At 40.5% G+C, this 25,235-nt stretch overlaps 2 protein-coding genes across 13 annotated transcripts in view; one reads left to right on the top strand and one right to left on the bottom strand.

The window, feature by feature from the left end:
• Positions 1 to 25,235, top strand: part of LOC307256516 (scavenger receptor cysteine-rich domain-containing protein DMBT1-like) — a 394,296-nt gene that overhangs the window by 17,687 nt on the left and 351,374 nt on the right. For 5 of the 12 annotated variants that reach the window (XM_080035517.1, XM_080035516.1, XM_080035513.1 and 2 more), the window contains 5 exons: positions 4,655 to 5,017; positions 6,633 to 6,713; positions 6,830 to 6,865; positions 7,954 to 8,280; positions 8,756 to 9,229. In XM_080035517.1, coding sequence (XP_079891643.1) covers positions 4,655 to 5,017; positions 6,633 to 6,713; positions 6,830 to 6,865; positions 7,954 to 8,280; positions 8,756 to 9,229 — 1,281 coding nt within the window. Of the gene's footprint in view, positions 1 to 4,654; positions 5,018 to 6,632; positions 6,714 to 6,829; positions 6,866 to 7,953; positions 8,281 to 8,755; positions 9,230 to 9,473; positions 9,549 to 9,668; positions 9,705 to 15,834; positions 15,871 to 16,016; positions 16,053 to 16,161; positions 16,365 to 16,734; positions 16,893 to 17,282; positions 17,541 to 18,228; positions 18,389 to 18,788; positions 18,862 to 22,707; positions 23,602 to 25,235 lie in introns of those variants that run through there. The other 7 variants (XM_080035519.1, XM_080035515.1, XM_080035520.1 and 4 more) reach the window with 6 other exon arrangements.
• Positions 1 to 25,235, bottom strand: part of LOC307256526 (uromodulin-like) — a 113,843-nt gene that overhangs the window by 56,041 nt on the left and 32,567 nt on the right. The window lies entirely within an intron of this gene.

The following is a 25,235-nucleotide window of genomic DNA, read 5'->3' as shown; positions in this document are numbered from 1 at the left end:
AAAATCAGATAACAGTTATCAGGACGACCAGTGTCACTTGCGCGCATATAAATGAGAACAACTCCGCAGGCTTTGTGTGTGTGTGTGTGTGTGTGTGTGTGTGTGTGTGTGTGTGTGTGTGTAGTTAGCTGTTAGTTATTTGGTATTTACATGCAGTTACATAGGCATACAGTTAGTGAAATGCTGGCGTAAAGACAGAAGAGTATTTAAGACGGTTTCCTATGTGCAAATCACTCAAATGGCAGCATTTTAAACACAGGAAAGCCAATACTCAAATGCAGGGGTCGCATAAAAATAGAATTATCCCTAAAACGAACTTAAAGCTAATTCACCCTGCCAACGTTCGCGCCTAAGCAAATTACTTTTTTAACACACCCCGTCATCGAACAGTGTTCACACACAACCATGCTTAGCCGCTAAACTGTGATGGATGGAGCCACAGCTGCCGTGGCCTGGGTGCGACTTGGAACGCAAATTATCAATTTACAAGTTATTTTAGAACACAGAGCCAACCCCACCATGCCATAATACGCTCTTTCAGTCCCTTCTCTTCATCCCTGACACATTTTTCTAGCTAAACGACTCAATTTATCTATTACGGAAAGACAGAGAAATATACTTTGTCATAGCGAGGAACTTCCAGGCGACATCTGAGGTCCGTTATAATGCTCTGCGCAATTTGTCACAACCTTAAACCGTTTAAGGAACCAGCCACTTGTACAAAGCCCACGCTTTGCCAACCTACTGTACCTGCATAATGTCATTTTAAGTAACATCTTTCGAACATCTAATAATGAGGTCTTTTCACGCTAAAAGATGCGGATCACAGAACCTCAGTCAATCAAGTTTTACAATGATCTAGCGCCAACACCCTATTGTGTGAAAGCTTAAGGCAGTTTATCGAACGCACCCAAAAATAATATACAATTTAATAATTTTATCAAAAACATACTATATGGCCTCTGCACTAGGGAAAGTTTGAATAAGCCAGCATTTCATAAAGCAGAAATAGGAAAAAACACACAAAGAAAGGAGAAGAAAAAAATAAAATTCTGCTCATGCAATTTAAACACCATATAATCATTAATTAATTAATTACGTCACTTAAATTTAGCACCAAAAAGCAACTTACCTCTATTCACTCATAATTTAGTCATGTCCAATATAGAATGTTTGGTCAGTAGAAAACAGGCATCCTCACCTTTCCTTTGTTGAGAGCTCTCTGAGTGAATAGAAGTCAGAAGTTAAGGTGTGGCTGGGCTGGAAATGTCCAGGCCTCGAGCCGGGTCAAAAAGTCCTTCTTCTCCCCTGGTTCACGTCGGGTGTCGCCATTTTGTTAGAAAAATATTTTGTGTTCTTTTAACCAGACTTGAAGAAGCAGAGACAAGTAGAATATTTATTTCAAAGCTTAAAGGTGTATTATCTAAATTGAGTGAGCAGAAACATGTAGGCCTACATGGAGCTTACTGGTTCTCAAAAAGCGTCCCCAGTAAGACTGAAGACAAAATGGTGGGACATAGTGTTATATGGAAACAAATACATTATTTCTGATTGGTTGACTATGTGTTAGAGCAGGGGTATTCAACTAAAATTCAAATAGGTCCAGTTCGAAAAAATGTCCTCAAGCAAAGGTCCGGAACATCATAATGTCTAACTTGCGTTATGATTCAGTGTGATATATAGTGAAGTAGCCAGTAGTTGTATCAACGTCTGCATGTAATCAACAACTGACTGTCAGATCAATATAGGAAGAACAATTCAAAAACATTTCAACAATATTTATTCTCACTTTTAAATAATTATAGATATATAATACTGAAGATATATGTATTATTTAAGGAGGTTCAACTGACTCAACTGAAACTAATCTCTTCATAGAGAAGGGCTGCATTTAAAAATAAAATGGTGAAAATAAATATAATAATAATCTTAAAATAAAGATAAAATATATAATTCATTTTTGAAAAATTAAATAAAGTATAGCAGCAACTTCAGTGTTGCAGAACATAATGACTCTGGGTGCATCTGAGATTAGAAGGGGTGCAAAAAAATGAATTATGCAATTTGAGAAATATTTGAATGTATAATTTCTAAACTTCACTATACCTACTATGTTTGTTTAACATAGTAATCTCCCACTTTGTCTAATACTGGATTTTTATTTTGCAATTTTGAAAAGCTCTGAAAAAGTGACATGTCAGAAACTAAACCCCTGTAGGGGGGTCTGGGGGTTTCCCCCCTAGTAGTTTTTTTTGTGTTTTTAGAATGTAATCGGAGCATTCTGGTGCATTCTGGGGAAAATAATAAAAGAAAAGGTCAACATTTAATATAGTTAAGATGAATAGAAAAATTAACAAAACAACATAACTTGCTAGCAGCCAGATGCTTAACAACTGGACTGAGGGACAGATGACCACTAGCTTTCGCTAATGTTAGTGTAGCTACTAGCCAAATATCTTGCTAAAAAATTAACCTGTATTTATAAATTCTGCCATTACTAAGAATATGTAAAACTTAAAATGTAGATAATTGAAACTACATACAAAAAAAATAATGTTTTTCCTGTTGCTGTTGTGGGCAGTATATGCAGTGCTGCTGGCGATTGGTGATTATGTCAATCTTATGTCTGTGTCATTCACACATAGGTCTACATCAGAGTAATAGAGAATCCACATGATTGCACCTTGACCGGTTTTCACCAGTCTTACAAAAGGGGAAAAAACCATAGATAGTAAATAATAGGAAAAAACTCAGCTGTTGATCGCTCGTTAACTCGCTCGCGACACACGGAGCCGGTGAGCGAGCGGGCGAGCGAGAGAGAAAGCTGTCTCTCACTCTCCTCCCGCTGTCTTTCTCACTCTAATCTGATTTATTTCGCTGAAATTCTCGTAATTCTTGCACTTCTCTCTGTCATCTCTCGCATGATAGCTCACTGTCTCTGTCTGTGAGCCAGCCTGAGCCGGGAATCCACAGATTCGATTGGCTGCCTGAGTAGCAGGAGGCGGGATGGCTTAACTCGAATGCATTTCCTGATTCGCTAAACCAGTACCGTAAAGTCTAGAAAAGCTGCGCCGGTCAAAATAGAAGCGCCCCGTCAAAATTTTAAATACTTAAATGATTGATTGACTACAGGTCCGGGTCCGTATAGGACGGCGTCTGGGTCCGGACCCGGACCGCGGTCCGCCTGTTAGTGACCCCCGTGTTAGAGGCTGGCCGATGACATCTTCTTCTTGCTGGTCTTCATAAGATACATTTCATGTTTTACTCATAAGAGAGGTGAAGGGAGGGTGCGGGGTCGTTGCTAGGCCGGTTGTCATGTGCAGGCACATCCCACACAGATAGTTCTCCCCTGACCTTGTGCAAAGTATTCTACTGAAATGGCCTGCCTCAGTGCTGTTAGGTGCACTTACAAATGGTGAATGAATGTGAAGTTAATAAACCAAAAAAAGTATATAACTTTAAAAAGCACAAGTACCTCACACTACCTGAATCAATTTGCTTTGGCACAACAGTTGATTAAGTTGACAGCAAGAAAATGTACTTTTAAATTAAAGAAATATATATTTTGTGAAAAAAAACATGCTTACAACAGCACCATGAGGTCCTCTCCCTCATGGCCAAGGGGAAATGGGAGGGGCTTGAAAACATATATCTCACATGACCATAAATGTGTTCCGTTACCTAGATACAGGGGGAGTCTCACATTACCCTATGTCTCACATTAGCTCGTTCTCCCCTACAGTAAGCACAGTGCAGTTGGTTTTCATCACATATGACCTGAGAAAGTATCAAAGCACTAATTTGATATCTTAAAGAATGGTTGTATTTGTGTCCGACAAAAAGCTACATTTTCATCACAAGTAGCCTATCTTTACTCCGATTTGTACCAAACATAATAGGTATCTTCCTCAGTGTGATAAGGAAATATACATTTAAGGCATTACTTTTTGTTGAGACCATTTTTTTAAACCAAGTGAAAATGAAGCTGAAGTATTAACAGTTTAAAGGGATATTGAGGATGTTTTGAAGTGGTTGTATGGGATACTTCGGCAATAGTAAGTGTGTTAACTTGTGAAAATGGGAGAGATGTTGCTGTAGCAGAAGTCAGCATTGTACTGTTGCAGAGGGGGACAGCCCAAAACGTTTTTTCACCAAATATATGAATGCTTGCCTAAAACCTAAATATCGGTTCAATTGTATGCTAAACTGAGATTGTTTCCACAGCTTTATTTTTGCCAATCAGCTGCTCGACTCAGAGCTACTGCGGATTACTCAAGAGACAAGAAAACAAAAATGAATATCTGTCTGGCTGCAAACTCAAGCTGTGGGAAAAAATCTCAGTTTAGCTTTTCATTTGAACAGAAATTTAGGTTTTAGGTTAGCATTTATATTTCTGGTGAATTTTTTTCTTCTTCTGGCCCTGTCTGCAACAGTACAATGCTGACTAGTGCTACAGTATCCTCTCCCCTAAACTCTTTATAATGTCTGTGCTGATCACCATCTCCATAAGGTAACAGACTAACTTTGCCTAAGTTCTCCAATCCCTTAAGTACTGTCAAACTGATGAAATTGATAATCTTTGCTTTTTGCTGGTGAAATCAAAACCTGCTGTTGCAATGTCGGTTGAAAGAGATTTTACTTTGACTTCAAACAGAAATTGACTCATCAGTTTCTACACCACCACCTACTCCAACACCAACAACACCACCAGGTTCTCCAGTGAGGCTGGTCGGCTCCAGCAGTAGCTGCTCTGGCAGAGTGGAAGTCTTCCATGACGGCCAGTGGGGGACAGTGTGTGACCGCGGCTTGGACAAGAGTGATGCTGAAGTGGTCTGTCGACAGGTTGGCTGTGGCAGGGCTCTGTCAGCTCCACGAGGTGCACGTTTTGGACAGGGAAGTGGACCAATCTGGCTAGATATTGTTTCCTGTTCAGGAACTGAATCATTGCTATCAGACTGCTATTGGGGACTAGGCAGTAACTGTGGACATGATGACGACGCTGGTGTTATTTGTCAAGGTAAATGTCTATACATAGGCGAGAGTGGGGTGAAGTGAGCTAAAATGATTTATCAGTAAAATGTACACATTTCCCATTAATTCCGGATGTTTCCTAGCAATGGAAATTATCAGAATTTATTCAGGATGAAGGGCAGTGAAAGTATGATTGTTTAAAAAAAAGTTTTCTTGTGTCTCACTTTAACCCAGTTTAGGGGTAAACTGAGACAGACCAGAGAAATCAAGTGGGGGGGAAATTAATCCACTTACTTCTTCCACTCTGAAACTACATTAACAACACATTTTGCAACAGTTAGAATCCTGACAGCTAGCTTGAAAACCAAATATTCCAGAACAATGTCGGACTAGTAACAGAATCATGGGGTTTGGTCAATCAAGCATGTTTTTTTTCCTAAAAACTTGAAAGTTACTCTGATCAAATACAACATATAATTCATAATGTTTGAATTAACATTCAAATGACAGATTGAACCAGTTAGATTAAAACACAGCCAGGGGGTCAGAACACAGGACCCTAAGAGCCAATTTAGTGTCTGGGGGTCAGAGCAAAGGCAATCAGAAACAGCTCTGAACCCCCACCTCTGGACCGCAGTGTTTCTATTCAAACTAGTCTCCTTGCTACCTTAAATATGATGGATTCATTAAAAGAGGGCACAGACACTGTCTCACTTTACCCCACAGCATTTGTCTCACTTTACCTTACAATCTTAGAAAAAACTACCTGTCACAGCAATTCAGGCTAATCTTCAGTTAGCATCATCACATGGTTTCATATGTTGGTACTTCATCAACATGTATGATCTAAGTTTTTCTACCTGAATCAATTTTCTTTGGCACAACAGTTGATTAAGTTGACAGCAAGAAAATTTACTTTTACATGCAAAAAAAATATTTTTGTGAAAAAAAACATGCTTACAACAGCACCATGAGGTCCGCTCCCTCATGGCCAAGGGGAAATGGGAGGGGCTTGAAAACATAATGCTCACATGACCAAAAATGTGTTCCATTACCTAGATACAGGGGGTGTCACATTACCCGAGGTCTCACATTACCTTGTTCTCCCCTACAGTAAGCACAGCTCACTGTACAGTCCGTTTATTTAGTCGCGCTGTCAGTTTGCCGACATGGCTCTGTGTATTTAGACTCGAGACATACAAACAGATCGCGGAAGCCGTTCCCGTAGACAACGTTAAAGGGCAGGATATCCCCGACTATCATTTTATCCATCAAACCACAGAGCTTTTTCTGAGCGGTGGCTCACTCGCTCACACTGGCGAGGTCTCCCGGTGATTTTCACCGTCACAGCGATCGACTCGCTGCTTTGCTCGGGCGGAGGCTTTGTGTGAAGGTGATTTAACAACACGGTCGTAGACGAATGTTATAACTTTATGCTGCATATTTTGCACTGCACTGTTGACCCACATAGGACTCTCAAGTGAAGCTGACATTTTAATGAGCACACATTGCAGAAATGAAGCGCCTGCAGTGCGCTCACAATCAGAGCCGGGCCCGAGGCATAAGCAAACTTAGCGGTTGCTTAGGGCCCCGACCGCCAGGGGGCCAGCCAAAAAAGTTATTATTATTAGTGGGCTAATGTGTTTTGTGCTCCTCATCAGATCTCAACACCCTGGTGTGTAACACCTGCACTGAAGCTCAGACCTGTGTGAGCGATGACAAGATCAACTGGAGGTGTGAAGGTGAGTCTGAGTGACCATGAAACATCCACCATTCCACATGATTTACCTTGATGATTTTGACAGAGAGTTTGGTGTATATTTAATTTAACATTTCAAATATTTTCCTTTCCTGGTAGATCCTTCCACAAGAGATTTGACTACTCCACCAACAGGTCAGATTGTTATGTGCTAATAAATAAGATGTACTTGCCCGGATAGGTCAGTTTCTCTCATTAAAATCTACCCTGTTCTTCTGATTGGTAAATCCTGATTAGCTGGACTACCACAATGCCGAGCTAGCTTCGCAGTAGCCTCCATCTTTTGCTGCATTTTTATTGTGAACATGCCGTTTCCATTAGCTTGTGGCTGTCAGTGCATCTGTATGAACATAGCCTTTCATGTAGACAAGGATGGGTCATGTCAAACTGTTCAAAGTGCAGGTGAGCTCCTGCGTAACTAGCACTAAACATGGTTCTTCTCAGGGTAAACCTAAACGTGGTAACAGTACAGGCATGGCAAGCTATGGACCTATCGGCAGACGCCAATGGCTTCGCTTCCGGACAGGGGCGGGGAGAGCTCATTGATTGTATATTTACGAGGGGAGCTGCAGCTCGGTTTCAAAAATAGGCCATCCTGAGATTAGCTGAAAATCAGGGTATAGAGGCATACTACAATACATGATCTGAACGGTTTTTTCAACAAAAAACTAAAGAAAAACGTATTAGGGACCTCTAAGACCATATAATATTGACTGAAAAGTGTATAATATGAGACCTTTAACTATGACCCGTACCGTACTGTACCGTACCGTGACTTCAAAACCACGGTACGTACCGAACCGTGACTTAAGTGTACCGTTACACCCCTACTCAAGAAACAAGAAAACCAAAACTAATAGCTGTCTGGCTGAAAACTCAAGCTGTAGGAAAAAAATCTCAGTTTAGCTTGCAAATGAACAGAATTATAGGTTTTAGGTTGGCATTTATATATGTGGTGGAAAAACGTTTTTCCTCTGCAACAGTACAGTGCTGATTTCTGCTAACCTCCCCCCTAAACTCAATATACTGACTGTGCTGATCACCATCTCCATAAGGTAACAGACTAACTGTGCCTAAGTACTCCATTCAACCCTACTTCAAAAATTAACTATCCCTTAAGTACCGTCAGACTGATGAAATTGATCATTTTGCTTATTGCTGGTGAAATCAAAACCTGCTGTTGCAATGTCGGTTGAAAGAGATTTTGCTTTGACTTCAAACAGAAATTGGCTCATCAGTTTCTACAATGAGACTGGTTGGCTCCAGCAGTAGATGCTCTGGCAGAGTGGAAGTCTTCCACAACGGCTCGTGGGGGACAGTGTGTGACGACTTCTGGGACACGAGTGATGCTAATGTGGTCTGTCGACTGATGGGCTGTGGCTGGGCTCTGGAGGCTCCACAAGAAGCACATTTTGGACAGGGAAGTGGACCAATCTGGCTAGATGATCTCCGGTGTTCAGGAACTGAGTCATCACTAACAGACTGTAGACATCGGGGACTAGGCAGACACAACTGTGTACATCAGGAAGATGCTGGTGTTATTTGTGAAGGTAAATGTCTATACATAGGGGAGAGTGGGGAGAAGTGAGCTAAAATGATTTATCAGTCAAATTTACACATTTCCCATTAATTCAGGATTTTTCCTATCAATGGACATTATCAGAAATTATTCAGGATGAAGGGCAGTGAAAATATGATTGTTTAAAAAAATGCTAGACCATACTTAGGCTTCTCAAAGTTTATGTAAACACCAAACCTGTACAGCGTGAGGTCAGACTCAAACATTAAAGCCATTCCTGGTCCCTAAGAGCTTTGTCCTGAACCTGAACTGTGCTCCCTAACAAAAGACTATCAACTTTACTTTTATGGTAATTTATATTTAACCAAGCTCTGACCGTCTTAAAGTCAACACAGAACTTGCTCTAACAAACACACAAAGAAGAGGCATTAGTCTTATACGGCCTGTATGTAGTAAAGCATTCTGTCTGTGTTAAACCATAACTTTATAATGTGTTATATGAGCAGGTACCTCACAAGAAAACAACTCTGTGAAGTTTAACTGCGGCGGCAGACAGTGTCCTTCTGGTCAGGACTGCCTCCTGGTGGACGGCACATCTCGCTGCATGGACCCGTGTGATCACTACACACCGCTAGACGACGCCTGGAGAGCCACGGACAAGTGGGGAGGATCGCCTTCTTGGCACTGCGACAGAGACTCAGCCTGGCAGGGCTGGTACCGTATGTTCCTCGGTAACAGCAGCGTTCAGATGCCAGAGAGATGCGTTGAGGATTACAAGTGTGGAACTTTTGCTCCACTGTGGCTGACTACGCCCCACCCGCCGCTCTCTGCAGGCATCATACAGGCCCAGGTTTGTGGCAGCAATAGTTTAGATTGCTGCCGGTACAGGTCCAACCCAATCCATGTGAAAGCCTGCCCAGGAAACTACTACGTCTATAAGTTCATAAAGCCCAGTGAATGCGCTCTAGCATACTGTGCAGGTAAGCAACAAGTATTCCTTCTCTGCAGTCACACTGTGGTATCAAAGTTGAGCCAAATGCTAAGATCAAGATCCAGAGGCTTCAGCTGCTGAAGCACAAAGTTATAAGTCTAGTTCTTCAGACTGACATTGAATGGAATCCTTATTCCATATTGTATGTGGAGATGATCATGTCTTTGGATAATTCAGACCTTTGGTTCCATCAGATTCTCTAATGGACTAATTTGTCTTCTGCTCCTCATCAGATTTCAACACTGTGTGTAACACCTGCACTGCAGCTGAGACCTGTGTGAGAAATGGCACCGTCTGGAGGTGTGAAGGTCAGTCTGAGTGACCATGAAACATCCACCATTCCACATGATTTACCTTGATGGTTTTGACACACAAAGAGTTTGGTGTATATTTAATTTACTATTTCAAATATTTTCCTTTCCTGGTAGATCCTTCCACTAGAGATGTGACTACTTCACCAACAGGTCAGATTGTTATGTGCTAATAAATAAGATGTACTTGCCCTGATGGGTCTGTTTCTCTCACTAAAATCTGCCCTGTTCTTCTGATTGGTAAATCCTGATTGGCTGGACTACCACAATGCTGGATAGATGCATACATTAACGTGTGGTTCTGTAGGCTTCTCAAAGTTTATATAAACACTAAACCTGTACAGCTTTTATGGTAATATATATTTAACCAAGTTCTGACCATCTTAAAGTCAACCCAGAACTTGCTCTAACGCACACACAAAGAAGAGGCATTAGCCTTATAGGCAGAGCCGGCCCGAGGCATAAGCAAACTAAGAAGTTGCTTGGGGTCCCCGACCGCCAGGGGGCCCCCTTTTTTTCCGAGTGTGTGTGTTTGATATTGACATCATATAATGCAAATGTAGTCATCATACAAAAAAGCAATACAATGTTTTGGTCTAGATAGTTAATAGCCTAATAATTGAATCAGTTTATCTGGGGGGTAATCCGAAATTAACTGATCATGTCAAGTTCACATCCATGCACAGTGTGTATTGAGTTTATTTAAAAACATTTGGAAATGGGGCTGCCCGTAGAGACTATAGAATATTTCAGCCTCGTCGGCAGCGCTACGATTGGAGAGGGGCCCCCTGATCATAGGAGCAAAGTGGCAGACGCAACCGGCCGGTCGCTAAGCTAACTAAGCTGAAAAACTACTCAAACCTACTCAAAGAGAACCAGAGGAAATCGGGACAACAGGCCATGGGTCCTAAAAAGAATCCACAGATGGAGGAGGATGTTGAGGACATAAAAAAGTCGCTCGACTTCCTGACGGGGGAACTGGCTGCTGTCAGGCTACAGCAGACCAGCATTCTGAACCTCGTAAAAGAGGTGAAAACTCTGCGGATCCAAAACGCCGAGAAAGATAAACAACTTGCCGACTTGGAAAATAAAGTTGCTGAGTTAGAGCAGTACACCAGGATCAACAATGTCATTGTCACCGGGCTGAAAATCAAAAAGGGCGGTGACAGCTGACAGCGAGGGGGGCCTCGGTGAACAGGATGCCGGCTCAACGGAGCAACAGGTGGCTGCCTTCCTGCAGTCCAAAGGGATCCACCTGAACTGCAACCACATCGAGGCATGCCACCCTCTGCCGAGGAAAAATAATAGCGATAAACCGGCCATAATCATCCGGTTCGCAAATAGAAAGAACAAGATCGCTCTACTGAGAGAAGGCAGACGTCTTAAAGGATCCGATGTATACCTGAACGAGCATCTCACCAAACGCAACGCCGAAATAGCCAAACAGGCACGCTACCTCAGGAAGCAGAAACAAATCCAAAACACCTGGACCACCAACTGCAAGGTTTTCATTAAACTCAACGGGCCACCGGAGGAAGCTAAAGTGCTGGTAATCAGAGATGTCGCAGAGCTGGGCAAATACCAATAATCATTTACTGGAATATGAGGTAACATGCAGACACACACACACACACACACACACAATCATGACACACACTGACGGAATCCAGCCAAATACACGTGGAATCAACAGCCAAATATATCAGAGGATAAGCGAGCATGATCAACTGGAGTTAAACACATGTGAGTACTCTGATCACAATCTAAAAGATATGGAACATGACTTAGACCCGGACAATAATTTCTTCTCGAATATTAACAATGACAACAATATATGCTGCTACTACACAGATGATCAGTATAACCGGAACATTACATCGAAGGGGAAATTATCAATTATACACTTCAATAGCAGAAGTATGTATGCAAACTTCAATAACATCAAGGAATATTTAAAGAAATTCACGTTCAACATAATTGCCATATCTGAAACATGGATCAACACGGACAAAGGGATAGATTTCGAACTAAATGGTTATGAACTCAGGTATAATAATAGAAAAAACAAGGGTGGAGGAGGAGTGGCAATATATGTAGATGTGTCATTGAACTTTAGGGTATTGGAATGTATGACAACTGTGGTTGATAACTTACTGGAATGTATAACAATTTAAATCTGCAAGGAAAAAAACAAAAATGTCATAATAAGCTGTATATATAGGGCCCCTGGGTCAAGCATTGAAATATTTAAGGACTGAATAGAGGGCATGTTTTCTCAAATAAACAGCAAAATAGTTTTTATCTGTGGAGATTTCAATATTGACCTGTTAAATCCTAATAAACACAACATTACAGATGAATTTGTCAATACCATGTACAGTATGAGCCTAATTCCGAAAATCACTAGACCCAGTAGAATTACATCCCATTGTGCCACTTTGATTGATAACATATTCACAAATGAAATCGAAAACAATGTAATGAGTGGATTATTGATTAATGATATCAGTGACCACTTGCCAGTCTTTACAATCTATGACTGCAATTACAAAAATAAGATAGATAAACAAACGGAATACAAACGAGTGAAGTCAGAAGAAACCATCAATGCACTAAAAAACGACTTGATGGCTCAGAACTGGGACATAATATACCAAGCAAATGAAATTGACGGTGCATACGAAACATTTCTAAGTATATTGGAATCATTTATATGATAAAAACTGTCCAATCCAAGAATACAATAGACTACTAAAATATAACAAATGTCCATGGATCACAAAGGGATTACAAAATGCCTGTAAAAAGAAAAACACACTTTACAGAGAGTTCATAAGACATAGAACTAAAGATGCTGAGAATAAATATAAAGTATATAAAAATACATTAATCAATATTATAAGAATAAGCAAGAAAGAATATTACAAGAATAATATTAAAGGAATATGGAATATACTAAACAGTATTATAAGAAATAGCCCTAGGCAAATAAGTTATCCTAAGTATTTTATTGATAAGGATAATGAAAACTATAATATGGATGACGTAGCTAACAGTTTTAATAAATTCTTTGTAAATGTTGGACCTGAACTGGCAGAAAAAATCCCTGATCCAGGGACATCTGGTGAAAGCTATGATAGATCACTGGAAAGAAATCCCTACTCAATGTTTCTCAAAGCAGTAGAGGAGAAAGAAATATTGGATATTGTTACAAAATATAAAAACAAAAAGTCTACTGATTTTAATGACATCGACATGACATTGGTCAAGAAAGTCATTGTGGGTATTTCAAAACCATTGACGTTTATCTGTAATTTATCATTTCAAACTGGTACATTTCCAAATCAAATGAAAACAGCAAAAGTCATACCACTGTACAAAACTGGGAACAAGCATCACTTCACCAACTACAGACCTGTCTCTCTACTTCCACAATTCTCCAAAATATTAGAAAAAATCTTCAACAATAGACTGGACACATTCTTAGAAAAGCACAAATTAATTAATGACAGTCAATATGGATTCAGAACCAACAGATCAACATCACTTGCATTAATAGAGTCAGTTGAAGAAATTATAAATGCTATTGAACAGAAAAAATATGCAGTAGGAGTATTTATTGATATCAGAAAAGCTTTCGACACAATCAATCATAACATTTTATTCAATAAACTGGAAAGATATGGAATAAGGGGGATAGTATTGGAGTGGATAAAAAGCTATTTAAGCAAAAGGAAGCAGTTTGTGAAGTTGGGCGACTGTTCGTCATCATGTTTGGACATTCCATGTGGCGTACCCCAGGGGTCGGTGCTGGGTCCGAAACTGTTTATCATGTATATTAATGATATATGTAATGTTTCAAATGTATTGAGGATGGTTTTATTTGCTGATGACACTAATATTTTCTGTTCTGGGGAGAATTTAAAACAACTAGAAGAAATCATCAATAAGGAAATGAGCAAAGTAAAAACATGGTTTGATAAAAACAAACTATCATTAAACTTAAGCAAAACAAAAATAATGTTATTTGGTAACTGTAGAATGAACACGAAAATAAATATCAATATAAATGGAGTTGAAATTGAAAGAGTTTCCGAAAATAAATTTCTTGGGGTTATAATAGATGAGAGATTAAGTTGGAAATCACATATTACACACGTACAATCAAAACTATCAAGAAGCATTTATGTATTAAACAAAGTAAAACAGGTTCTAGATCAAAAATCACTCCGTATTCTCTACTGTTCACTAGTCTTACCATACCTCAGTTACTGTACAGAAGTCTGGGGCAACACATACAAAACATCATTACGTTCACTCACTATTCTTCAAAAAAAAGCAATCCGCATTATTCACAATGTGAGATATCTGGATCACACTAATCCATTATTCATACGGTCAAAATTATTAAAATTCACACATCTGGTGGAATTTAAAACTGCACAGATAATTTTTAAGGCTAGAATCAACATATTACCCTTAAACATACAAAAATTATTCAATGATCGTGAGGGGGGATATAATTTAAGGGGAAAATTTAATTTAAAAGTGAACAGCGTCCGTACGACCAGGAAAACGTTTTGCATTTCAATATGTGGTGTGAGACTATGGAACAGTTTGAGTGGGGAGATCAAGGAATGTCCAAACATTAATCTAGGCATCACAGTGGATGATAGCCTTTCTTTTAAATGTCATGTTGACCAGTTACTGAAGAAATTGAGGTTAAAGCTGGGGTTTTTCTTCAGAAATAGAGCCTGTTACTCTTTTAAAGCCAGGAAACGTATTGTTGCGGCCACTTTCTTGCCACTCCTGGATTATGGGGATGTTGTATATATGAATGCCTCTGCTCACTCCCTGCAACTGCTGGATGCCACATATCACGGGGCCTTGAGATTCATAACTGATTGTAAACCCCTCACACATCACTGTACATTGTACTCTCTCACAAACTGGTCTTCACTTTCCATGCGCAGAACCACTCACTGGTATCTTTTTATCTATAAATCCATTATCGGACTGCTCCCCTCTTATTTGTCAATGTATCTGGCACGGAAACAGTCCGATCACAGCCTCCGGTCCCTGGACTTCATCTCATTTGCCATCCCGTCAGTCCGTACTGAACTGGGCAAGAAGGCATTTTCCCACGCTGCGCCTGCAACCTGGAACAAGCTCCAGCAGAGGCTGAAGCTGTCCAGTTTTATTTCTTTAGGGGATTTTAGACTGCTAGTAGGAAGGCTGTTGAGACAGTCCGTGGGGGTCTGCACTTGTACATAACTTAACTTGTACTTAATTTGTTCTTTGCCCTTTGTACTGCGTTATTTTACCGTTTGTGTTCTGTGTTGTGTCTCCTGTATGTTTAGTTAGTCTGTAACTTTGTGTTGCTGCTGATGCCTACCTGAACAGGTCTCTCTTGTAAATGAGACCCTGGGTCTCAATGAGATTTTACCTGTATAAATAAAGGTTAATAAAAAAAATAAAAATAAAAAATTAACTAGTTTAAAATAAAATACAAAGAATTGATTTTCACAAGGTACAGGGATGAAGAAGGTGTTTAACATAGTGTATATGTTTACATGTATGTATATTGGTATATATTTGACGGTATTTATATAATATTGAATGTTTAATTAGATATTATTATAAGATTAATTGACAATATTATTAGATAAATCCAACAATATTATTAGATAAATATGCGATTGGTAACAAATTGTATCATATTGAAAATTAATATATATTAATATGTACTATTTTTTTTCGATTATTATTATATCATTAATAAGGAAGCCAATAGTCATTATAGATATATAAATCAGGGAGAAGGGGTGAGATTAAATAAGTTTTCTTCTTCTCACCCCTTTTCGAACAGGTAAAGCAAGTGCAAGACAGTTTATTTTCATTTGTGGTTTTCACTGTGTAAATATTACTTTAATGTAACTGTCCACTTGTTTAATTTATTTTATTGTTTATTATTGCTTTTTTTGTTTTTTATTGTTTACTTGTTCGAAATAAAACCTTTTTCAATTCAATTCAATTAAAAAAAAAATAAAAAAATCATATTCCGCTTAGGGCCCCATGAAGGCTTGGGCCGGCTCTGCTTATAGGGCCTGTATGTAGTAAAGCATTCCCTTTGTGTTAAACCATAACTTTAGAATGTGTTATATAAGCAGATGCCTCACATGAAACATCCACCATTCCATATGATTTACCTTGATGATTTTGACACAAAAAGAGTTTGGTGTATATCTAATTTAACTTTTCAAATATTTTTCTTTCCTGGTAGAAACTTCCACAAGAGAGATGACTACTTCACCAACAGGTCAGATTGTTATGTGCTGGTTTGTGTGGTGTAAATGATATTGAAGCTCAAAAGTCTTTTATACCCACAATGCCTTGTTCACACTGTAGATAAAAAGTCAGAGCTGATGAAACCATAACATTTCAAATATTTTTCTTCCCTGGTAGAAACTTCCACAACAGAGTTGACTACTTCACCAACAGGTCAGATTGTTATGTGTTGGTTTGTTTGGTGTAAAATCTGTCTATGTGTTGTTGATGTTGTTGAAGCTCAAACTACTGTTATACTCACATTGCCTTGTTCCCGCTGTAGATGAACCGAGTCTTCCGGAGCCGGAGCTGGTGTGTGGACGGGAGCAGATGCGTCTCACAGTCCCGAAGTTGATCCTGGAGGAACAAGGCCTGAATGTTTCCTCTGCTCACCTGATCGACCCGCACTGCCACGAGCAGGTAGACGGCCAGGAGACCTTCTCTTACCTGGTGGAACGGAGGAAGGTCTGTGGAAACGTGGTGAAGGTCAGTGAGAATCAAGAACTATTCAAGGCACTTGTCTTTAGAAAAAATTCCACACAAATGTCTGCACCCCGCTTTGTGCACTGCTGCATTGTCATGTTGGAACAGGAAGGGGCCATCCCCAAACTGTTCCCACAAAGTTGGGATTAACTTGACTGGCCTGCACAGTGTCCCGACCTCAACCCGATAGAACATCTTTGGGATGAATTAGCTGCAAAGGGACCGACGTCATATTAAACCCTATGGAATAAGAATGTGATTTCACTTAAATTCATATGCAAGTCAAGGCAAGTGGGCCAATACTTTTGGCAATATAGTGTACATAAGCCTCAACAAATGTCAAACCATTGTGTCCACTTATTGTTGTTTCCAGAACAACGGGACCCACGTCACATACTCCAACATTGTGTTCGTGTTCCCCTCCAATCGGTCCAACTCATCGATCTCTGTCCCGAGGTGTTTCCCATTCTCCTGCGTCTTCCCACTGGATGACATCACCAGCCTGGACGCCGCCATCAGAATCCAGCCGCCGTGAGTTCACCACATTCACTGCATCACAATGATTTACAAGCCTGATCAGGAGCGTATCAATATTCCCAGGGCTCAATGTTCCTAGACTCAATGTCAGGGTAGTATGTATGTGTGTTTGTGTGTGTGTGTGTTGGTCTCACTCCTATCCTGTCCCCTAACCCCTAACCCCTAACCACCCAGCTGTGATGTCTGAACCCTGATACCCAATTTCAGGAACATCCTATTTGGTGCAATACAAACCTGTGAACATTGGGAAGTCCAGCCTGTTCTCTGACCTTCACTTTCTTTTCTCTCCGGTGGATCAGTCTGGACTTTATCCATCGATTAAGTACGCCTCTAAAAGTAAACTGAATTAAAATCATTACAGTTTTGTTTGTTGTCTCTTTGCAGGCCCTGTCAATCGAGTGGGGAGGGTGTAGTGAGTTCAGGTGATCCCACCAGAGCCTCCATGACTCTGTACACGAGGCCAGACTTCAGCGAGGCGTTCCCGGCCGGCCCCGTCCGCCTGCCGCTTGGCTCCGCTCTGTACGTCGGCGTGTCCGTGAACAACACCGAATACGACGGCTTCGGGCTGATGCTGGAATCCTGCTGCGTCTCAAACTCTCCCAACGCCAGCGACCCCCTCAAACACTTCCTGATCGAAAACAGGTGAGGAACACAGTTATAATTTGGGCCGACTGTGGCTCAGGTAGTAGAGCAGGTCGGTTGGCGGTTCGATCCCCGCCCTGCCACTTGTTAAAGCGCTAAACTCGACATGGAACAAATCTGCCGGGGGATGCCCAAAAAAAGTTTCAACCATTTGTAAAATGATTTCCTGTCATGCTAAATTATTTAAAAAAAGTATTTAAATAGTTTTTTAGATTGATGATGTGTGCCTTTCCTCGAAAAGCAATTTTTCTTCTTTACTTATAATTTTTATATCAATATTTTGAAGTGTACATTTTTAGCAAATTTGAATACTGGGGGGATGTGTCCTTCTCAATGTGTTTTATAAATATGACCCTTGAAGCTAGATAACAACAGAATATGATGTGTGATTGTCTATGAGCCAGGGGGCTTGATCGATATAATCGGGGGGACAAGCACCAAATGATAGATTATCAACAATATCCCTACCATGAGCCTAAACCAGACATACACCGGATTCCAAAAACGCAATTTATCAGTTAGTGTCTTCATGAGCTGAAAAAAGTGATTTCGCTACCACCCCGTCAATGCTATTTTGATTTTTCTAGTACTAGGGGTTTATACCTTGCCAAAAATCACCCCAGATAATACCGATGGCCAAAATTTGGGGCCCTGGCTCATGGACTGTGTGATTGTCTCCTCCCTCCAGATGTGCATCTGACCGTCGTCATGTGCAGGTGATTGAGAGCGGTGCTTCTCTGCGAGCTCGTTTCTCTGCTCTGCTGTTCCTGTACCACGGGACCTATGAGGACGTTTACCTGCACTGCAGCATCAGCATGTGTGACCGCAGCAGCGCCCCCTGCAGCCCGGTGAGTGATGGAAACATTTTCTCACTGATTGTATTCCTTTGTGATTTTATTTTATTTTCTGTACTAGTGTTTCTATTGCATGATGTCCGTCCTGGGGGAGGGATCCCTTCCTCTGATAAAGGGTTTTTACTGGGAGATTTTTCTCAGCCGAGCTAAGGGTGTAAGGGCAGAGGGTGTAATATTCTACCTAAATGTGAAGCCCACTGAGGAAAATGTCTATTTGTGATATTGGGCTATACGAATAAAACTGATTTTATTTGAGTGCACCTGTCCTGCCCTCAAAAACACAGTGCAGTCGGTGATTAAGTATTAAATAGTCTTATCAATGTGGGATTGGACGAATATGATCTTTGTTAATAAACAAAACAATTAACTGTAAAAACTTTTTCTTGGTTTTTAGAACTGTTCAAGGCGTAAGGCTCGGTCTGCAGCCTCCTCCGATCAGCTGGCTGTTGCTGTCGGACCAATCAGCTGTGAGTATTTTCTGTTAATAAAAAAAAAAATCTTCATTGAAACTAGCCATGTGTTCCAAATCTCATACTCTTTATTTTTTTTTATCCTACATACTACATCTGATCATAAAAATACGCTAGTTAGGATGCAGTAGGCATACACTTGGGACATACAGTCATATGAAAAAGTTTGGGAACCCCTCTCAGCCGGCATTATACTTGACTCTGCTTTCACACAAAAAATATAAAAGTGGTATGTCTTTAATTTACCAGGAACAGCTAAGTACTGGGATGTTTTCCAAACAAAGATTTTTTGAAAAGCAGTATTTGGTTATAAAATGTGAAAAACTGGCTGTGCAAAAATATAGTAACCCTTGTGGTTTTGTTGATTTTAATGCCTGTAACAGCATGTAAAACTGATGACTTTAAACACACAGTTGGTTGGATTATGTTGTTAAGCCTTGAACCTCATAGAAATGTCTGTTTAATCATGAGAAAATGTATTTTAGGTGCCTAAATGCAAGTTGCACTTCTCTTTGACTCTCTGCTGAAGTGAGACAGAATGGGATCATCAAAACAGCTCCCAAAAGATCTGAAAAACAAAGATTGGTCATTGTCATGGTTTAGGGGAAGGCTGCAAGAAGCTTTCCCAAAGGTTTCAATTGTCAATTTCGACTGTAGGGAACGTTGTCAGGAAATGGAAGGACACAGGCATAGTGGCAGTTAACCCTTTAGGCGCCTGGTTTAATTTTGAAAAATACTTTATTTTGACACCTAAATTTCAGAAGGCTCTGGATTGAAAGTGGTTTGAGATAGATACAAAAAGTTAATGAGAGAAATATTGAGAATGTCCTGAAGTTTATCTAGGGAATACATTTTTTCATCTAATTTGCATATTATGACGTCATATGGCGGCGGCCATATTGGATTATGTAATTTCCATGAAATACCTGATATTTTGAAAGAGAGTTGAATTTATTTCATCAGATTCACCCCCTCCATCTATTTGTAATGATGCCCACTTTGTTGTAAGCCAACATTTGTAAACTAGAACTAGAACTAAAACACAAAACGCATGTAAACAGCAGGCGTTTTTTTTTTTTTTTTTTTTTTTTTACACACCACAACTTTTACAGTACTTTTCTTCTTCTATTCTCCATTATTATTATTATTCATTATTGTAATTATCATTATATCATTATAATATAATAATAAATAATAAATAATAATAATAATAATAATAATAATAACAGTAGGCGTCTTTTTGCTGCAGAGGCCTAATCTGTGCCTATCTATCCAGATGACACTGTTTATACTTTGTCACAGTGTGCCCACGTCTCCCCCTGCTAACCCCACTGGTGTTGGGAGAAGAGTTTGACTCGTGTGTGTTTTGTGCTTCGTGAACACTGCTGCGTCGCATGGCTGCACCACTGCTGCGCATTGACGCACCGTGACCAGCGCCGTAGAAAGAGTCAGCGAATAGGAGATCCATCACTTCCCTCCTCGTCAACTTTTTGCTTTCCATATTCTCTCAATAACTCCTAAATCCAGCAATATCGCTTCAGCATAAATAGCTTCGTGGCACACTATCTCCGAGTTCTCACACAACAACTCCTCAGTGAGAAAAGCTATTGTTTCTCCCGCCAAAGGACGTCATCGCATTAGCATAATAATTTTATTGCGAGAGTGAGTGAATAAACATTTACACCCTGTTCTGTAAAACCAGGGCAGGAATGGCAACGCATGCATGATTCATTTGCAGCCTGGAGGCGGAGGTGTCAGCGGAGCAGAGAGGAGACACACACCCGCTCTGCCCTGACTGCTGCGCGGGGCTCAGGGGCTCCGGGAGCTGCTCGTTGAGCACAGTAAAAGCAGAGTGATACGTGCTTTCACATCAGAGTCTCCAAACACCACAAAAGTCTCCAATAACACCAGAAAGGGTCGCTAGGAGGAGCGGGTGTGTGTGTCCTCTCTGCTCTGCGGGGCAGAGAGGACACACACACCCGCTCTGCTCTGGCTGCAGGCTGGGACCGCTGCGCTGAGCTTCTGTGAGACTGACCGCCCGCGAGTGCTTTTGGACGGGGTACGGGCTCCGTGAGCACCCGCTGCTCGTTGAGCACAGAAACAGCAGAGTAAACAGAGTGATTCATGCTTTCCCGTCAGTCTCTAAACACCACAAAAGTCTCAAATAACACCAGAAAAAGTCGCTAGGAGGATATGACAAAAAAAAATAAAAACATTTTTTTATGTTTTTTGGATGGGATTTTGTTCGAACATTTTGCATTGAAGTATGACATTTTTCTGAACTAAGGTCTAAGTTCGGGATGTCTGCTAACTAGTGGAGGGGAGTATGAACGACATATAACACTCTATTAAGAGAAAACAGCTGTTTGATTCAGTAAAGCGTCTTGTCGCAATTTTGCGACTTTGGCGCCTAAAGGGTTAAACCCAGGCATGGCAGACCAAGACAAAAACAGGAGCGGCATAGGTGGAGGATTGTGAGAATGGTTGCAGACAACCCACAGATCACCTCCAAAGACCTGCAAGAACATCTGGCTGCAGATTGTGTATCTGTACATCGTTCAACAATTCAGCGCAATTTGCACCAAAACATCTGCTTTTTATAAAGACCAAATAACTTAATTTTTGTCTCATCAGTCCAAAGCATTTTCTTCCAATATGAAGCTGGCTTCTCTAAATGAGCTTTTGCATACTCCATGCAACTGTATCTGTGGCGTGGGCGCAGAAAGGGCTTCCTTCTCATCACCCGGCCATACAGATGTTTTGGTGCAAATTGCACTGAATTGTAGAACCATGCACAGATACACAATCTGCAGCCAGATGTTCTTGCAGGTCTTTGGAGGTGATCTTTGGGTTGTGTGCAACCATTCTCACAATCCGCCGCATATGCCGCTCTTGTACTTTTCTTGGTCTGCTAGACCTGGGTTTAACTGCAACTGTGCCTGTGTCCTTCCATTCCCTGACAACGTTCCTTACAGTAGAAATTGACAATTGAAACCTTTGGGAAAGCTTCTTGTAGCCTTCCCCTAAACCATGACAATGAATAATCTTTGTTTTTAAGATCTTTTGGGAGCTGTTTTGATGATCGCATTCTGTCTCACTTCTGCAGAGAGTCAAAGAGAAGTAGAACTTGCATTTAGGCACCTAAAATACCTTGTATCATGATTAAACAGACCTTTATTTGAGGTTCAAGGCTTAACAACATAATCCAACCAATTTTGTGTTTAAAGTCCTCAGTTTTACATGCTGTTACATGCATTAAAATCAGCAAGACCACAAGGGTTCCCATATTTTTGCACAGCCAGTTTTTCACATTTTATTTAATTTCATAAAACTAAATACTGCTTTTCAAAAAATCTTTGTTTGGAAAACATCCCAGTACTTAGCTGTTCCTGGTAAATTAAAGACATACCACTTTTATCTTTTTTGTGTGAAAGCAGAGTCAATTATAATGCCGGCTGAGAGGGGTTCCCAAACTTTTTCATATGACTGTACTTTTACTTATTTATTTCATCATAACATTGCGCCTTGATCTTGCCTCTTGCTTTTATATCCGTCGCATCCCCGGTTGTTTTCATATGGAGGCTTCGTCGATGTGACGTAACTTCCGATGCGCACTGGATTGTGGGTCAGAATCGCCCAAATAGGATGCAGTTTTCAATACCAATAATCTCGTCCGGATCTAGTAAACATCCGGATATTTCTAACCATCCTAAATCTGGCCAAAATAATTGGGACATCCTAAATCTTTTTTTCTAGCATACTGAATAACAGAGTATGGGGATTGGAACACAGCCTTGGTTTTAATGTTCTGATCGATAAATGTTTCTCTGTTTGTGTCTTCAGGGTTTTGAGGAGCAGAAGACGGCGTCACAGCTTTTTAATTTTTTCATTTGAATCATTAACAGATTATCAACGCTGATCAATGTAACCAGATATAATCACTAGACGGGTTTACATGGATAATAATAATATTAATAATGGATTGGATTTATATAGCGCTTTTCTGGGCAATCAAAGCACTTTACAGGGTCAAATATACAGCAGTCAGTCACATTCATACATGGACACTTATATTCAGATTGAAAAAAAAAATTGTCAAGACCAAAGCTAATCAAACCGTTCCATGTAAAGTCATTATTCTGAATAAAATAGTAGGGTTAGTAAAATAGTTCGATGTAAATGATTTTAGCCGATTACCTTCTGGCTCTGTTGTTCTGAGCATGCTCACTAACTGGACCTCGTCGGATGCAACATTTTTAATTCAAACTATTTGATATTTTAGTCTCATTGGAGGGATTGTAATGAAAGTCAGGAACAACCCACTTTTTTTCAAAGATATTTTTTTTGGCATTTTCAATCTTTATTAGAAAGTACAGAGTTGAAATGGGGAGACAGAGAGAGAGGGGGGATGACCTGCAGTAAAGGTCCACGGGTCGGATTTGAACCCGCGACCACTGCAACGAAGGCTGGAGCCAATATGGTACACGCTCTATCCACTACGCCACCGGAGCGCCCCAGATTTGGGCATTTTACGATCTGATCCATTCATTGTATTAAACGTCCATGTAACCAGTAAAGTTTGAATCTGCAAACTGAATTAATTCATTCGGTTTGGAGAAATATTATCCATGTTATTAATCAATCAAGTCTTATAAACAGTGTGAAATCAACACAACTTGACGATAATTATTTTTAATTTTTCTGATAATTGAACAAAAATAAAGCATGAATATATTACATTTTTCATTGAGTCTGTTTTGTACCTGAGTCGAAGCTTTTTACTTTTGTATTATGTATTAAGCGTGTATGTATCAAGGCCCAACCACAGCGAGTTCTAACAGCATCCAATGACTAGCCATGGTACGTATGCGTTATGCAGAGCAACGCGGTTCCCAAGTTGGTCAGGGAACCCTACGGATTTTGAACAGATTTACAATATATACATTTTTCTCAGCATAAACGTGGGTCCACAACCCAAACCGTGAGTCAGTGTGATAAACCAACTAGCAGCAATAGTATCCAGCTGCAGCCCCGGAGACAAACACCCTGGCGTGACAACGACACCCAGGCGTGACGGAAGTAACTGTGGTGTGACGGACGTTACCTGTAGATTTTATTTTTGCAACGTCATAAACTTGTAAACAACGTCAAACAATAACTAGACCGCAGACCGATACTAAGTTTGTGTTATTTATATTGTTTTGGCGATTATGTTCAGGCATCACAGCTGGGTGGTTAGGGTTAGGGCAAGGGGACAGGGAGAGGTTAGAATATAGATAGAACATTGACGGAACACCGCGGCGGCCATCTTGAGTACGTCACGTCGAACAATAAAAAAGACCGCAGACCGATAGGCTACTAAGTTTGTGTTATTTATATTGTTTTGAGGATTAGGTTCAGGCTTCACAGCTGGGTGGTTAGGGTTAGGGCACATGAGTGACGTAGCAGACATGTTATGGAAGCTAAATAGTCAAAAATCACGTCCGTCACACCACAGTTACCTCCGTCACGCCTGGGTGTTTGTCTCCGGGCCTGCAGCTGGACTCTACTCACTAGCAGGGCGAGTACACACAACTGCACTCTATGCATACAACAAATAAAAGATAAACATGCACACCTCTAAGTGGCGCTACAGCAAAGAAAGCGCATTTAGCCAGTCTTATTGGGTTGAAGGTAGTCCAACAGTTTTGTAACTACACAAGGGGACATTTTGCTCTTAAAAACATGATGAAAATACATTTTTAAAACCTGTACATAGCACTTTTTGATTTATACATTTAGAAAAGGCTTGAAAAAGTTTCATGAAGATATCTATAAGTTAAAATGCTACCCTATTTACCTGCAGTGTTCTCGAGTTAAAAAGGAAATAGAAGCGTGTGTGTGTGTGTGTGTGTGTGTGTGTCCACGTGTGTGTGTGTGTGTGTGTGTGAGATTTTGTGTGTGTAATTATTTGTGTGTGGGCGTGTGTGTGTGTGTGTGTGCACCTGCCTGCACGTGCCTACCTTGTGCATGTGTGTGTGTGTGTGTGTGTGTTTGTGTGTGTGTGATTATGTGTGTGTGTGTATGCACCTGCCTGTGGGTGCGTACCTTGTGTGTGTGTGTGTGTGTGTGTGTGTGTGTGCACCTGCATATGTGTGTGTGTGTGTGTGTGTGCACCTGCATATGTGTGTGTGTGTGTGTGTGTGCACCTGCATATGTGTGTGTGTGTGTGTGTGTGTGTGTGTGTGTGTGTGTGTGTGTGTGTGTGTGTGTGTGTGTGTGTGTGTGTGTGTGTGTTACCTAAAGGACCTGCAAACATTCTTCATAGACACTAATCTTAAATTGGATCTGTTGGAGGTTTTCTTTAATTATGCCGTGGAGTGCTCTGAGGT

This window comes from Ammodytes marinus (genome assembly GCF_949987685.1).
Source record: "Ammodytes marinus genome assembly, chromosome: 10".
NCBI lineage: Eukaryota > Metazoa > Chordata > Actinopteri > Uranoscopiformes > Ammodytidae > Ammodytes > Ammodytes marinus.
The sequence above is the reverse complement of the archived record's forward strand: the minus strand, read 5'-3'. Positions and strand labels throughout refer to the sequence as shown.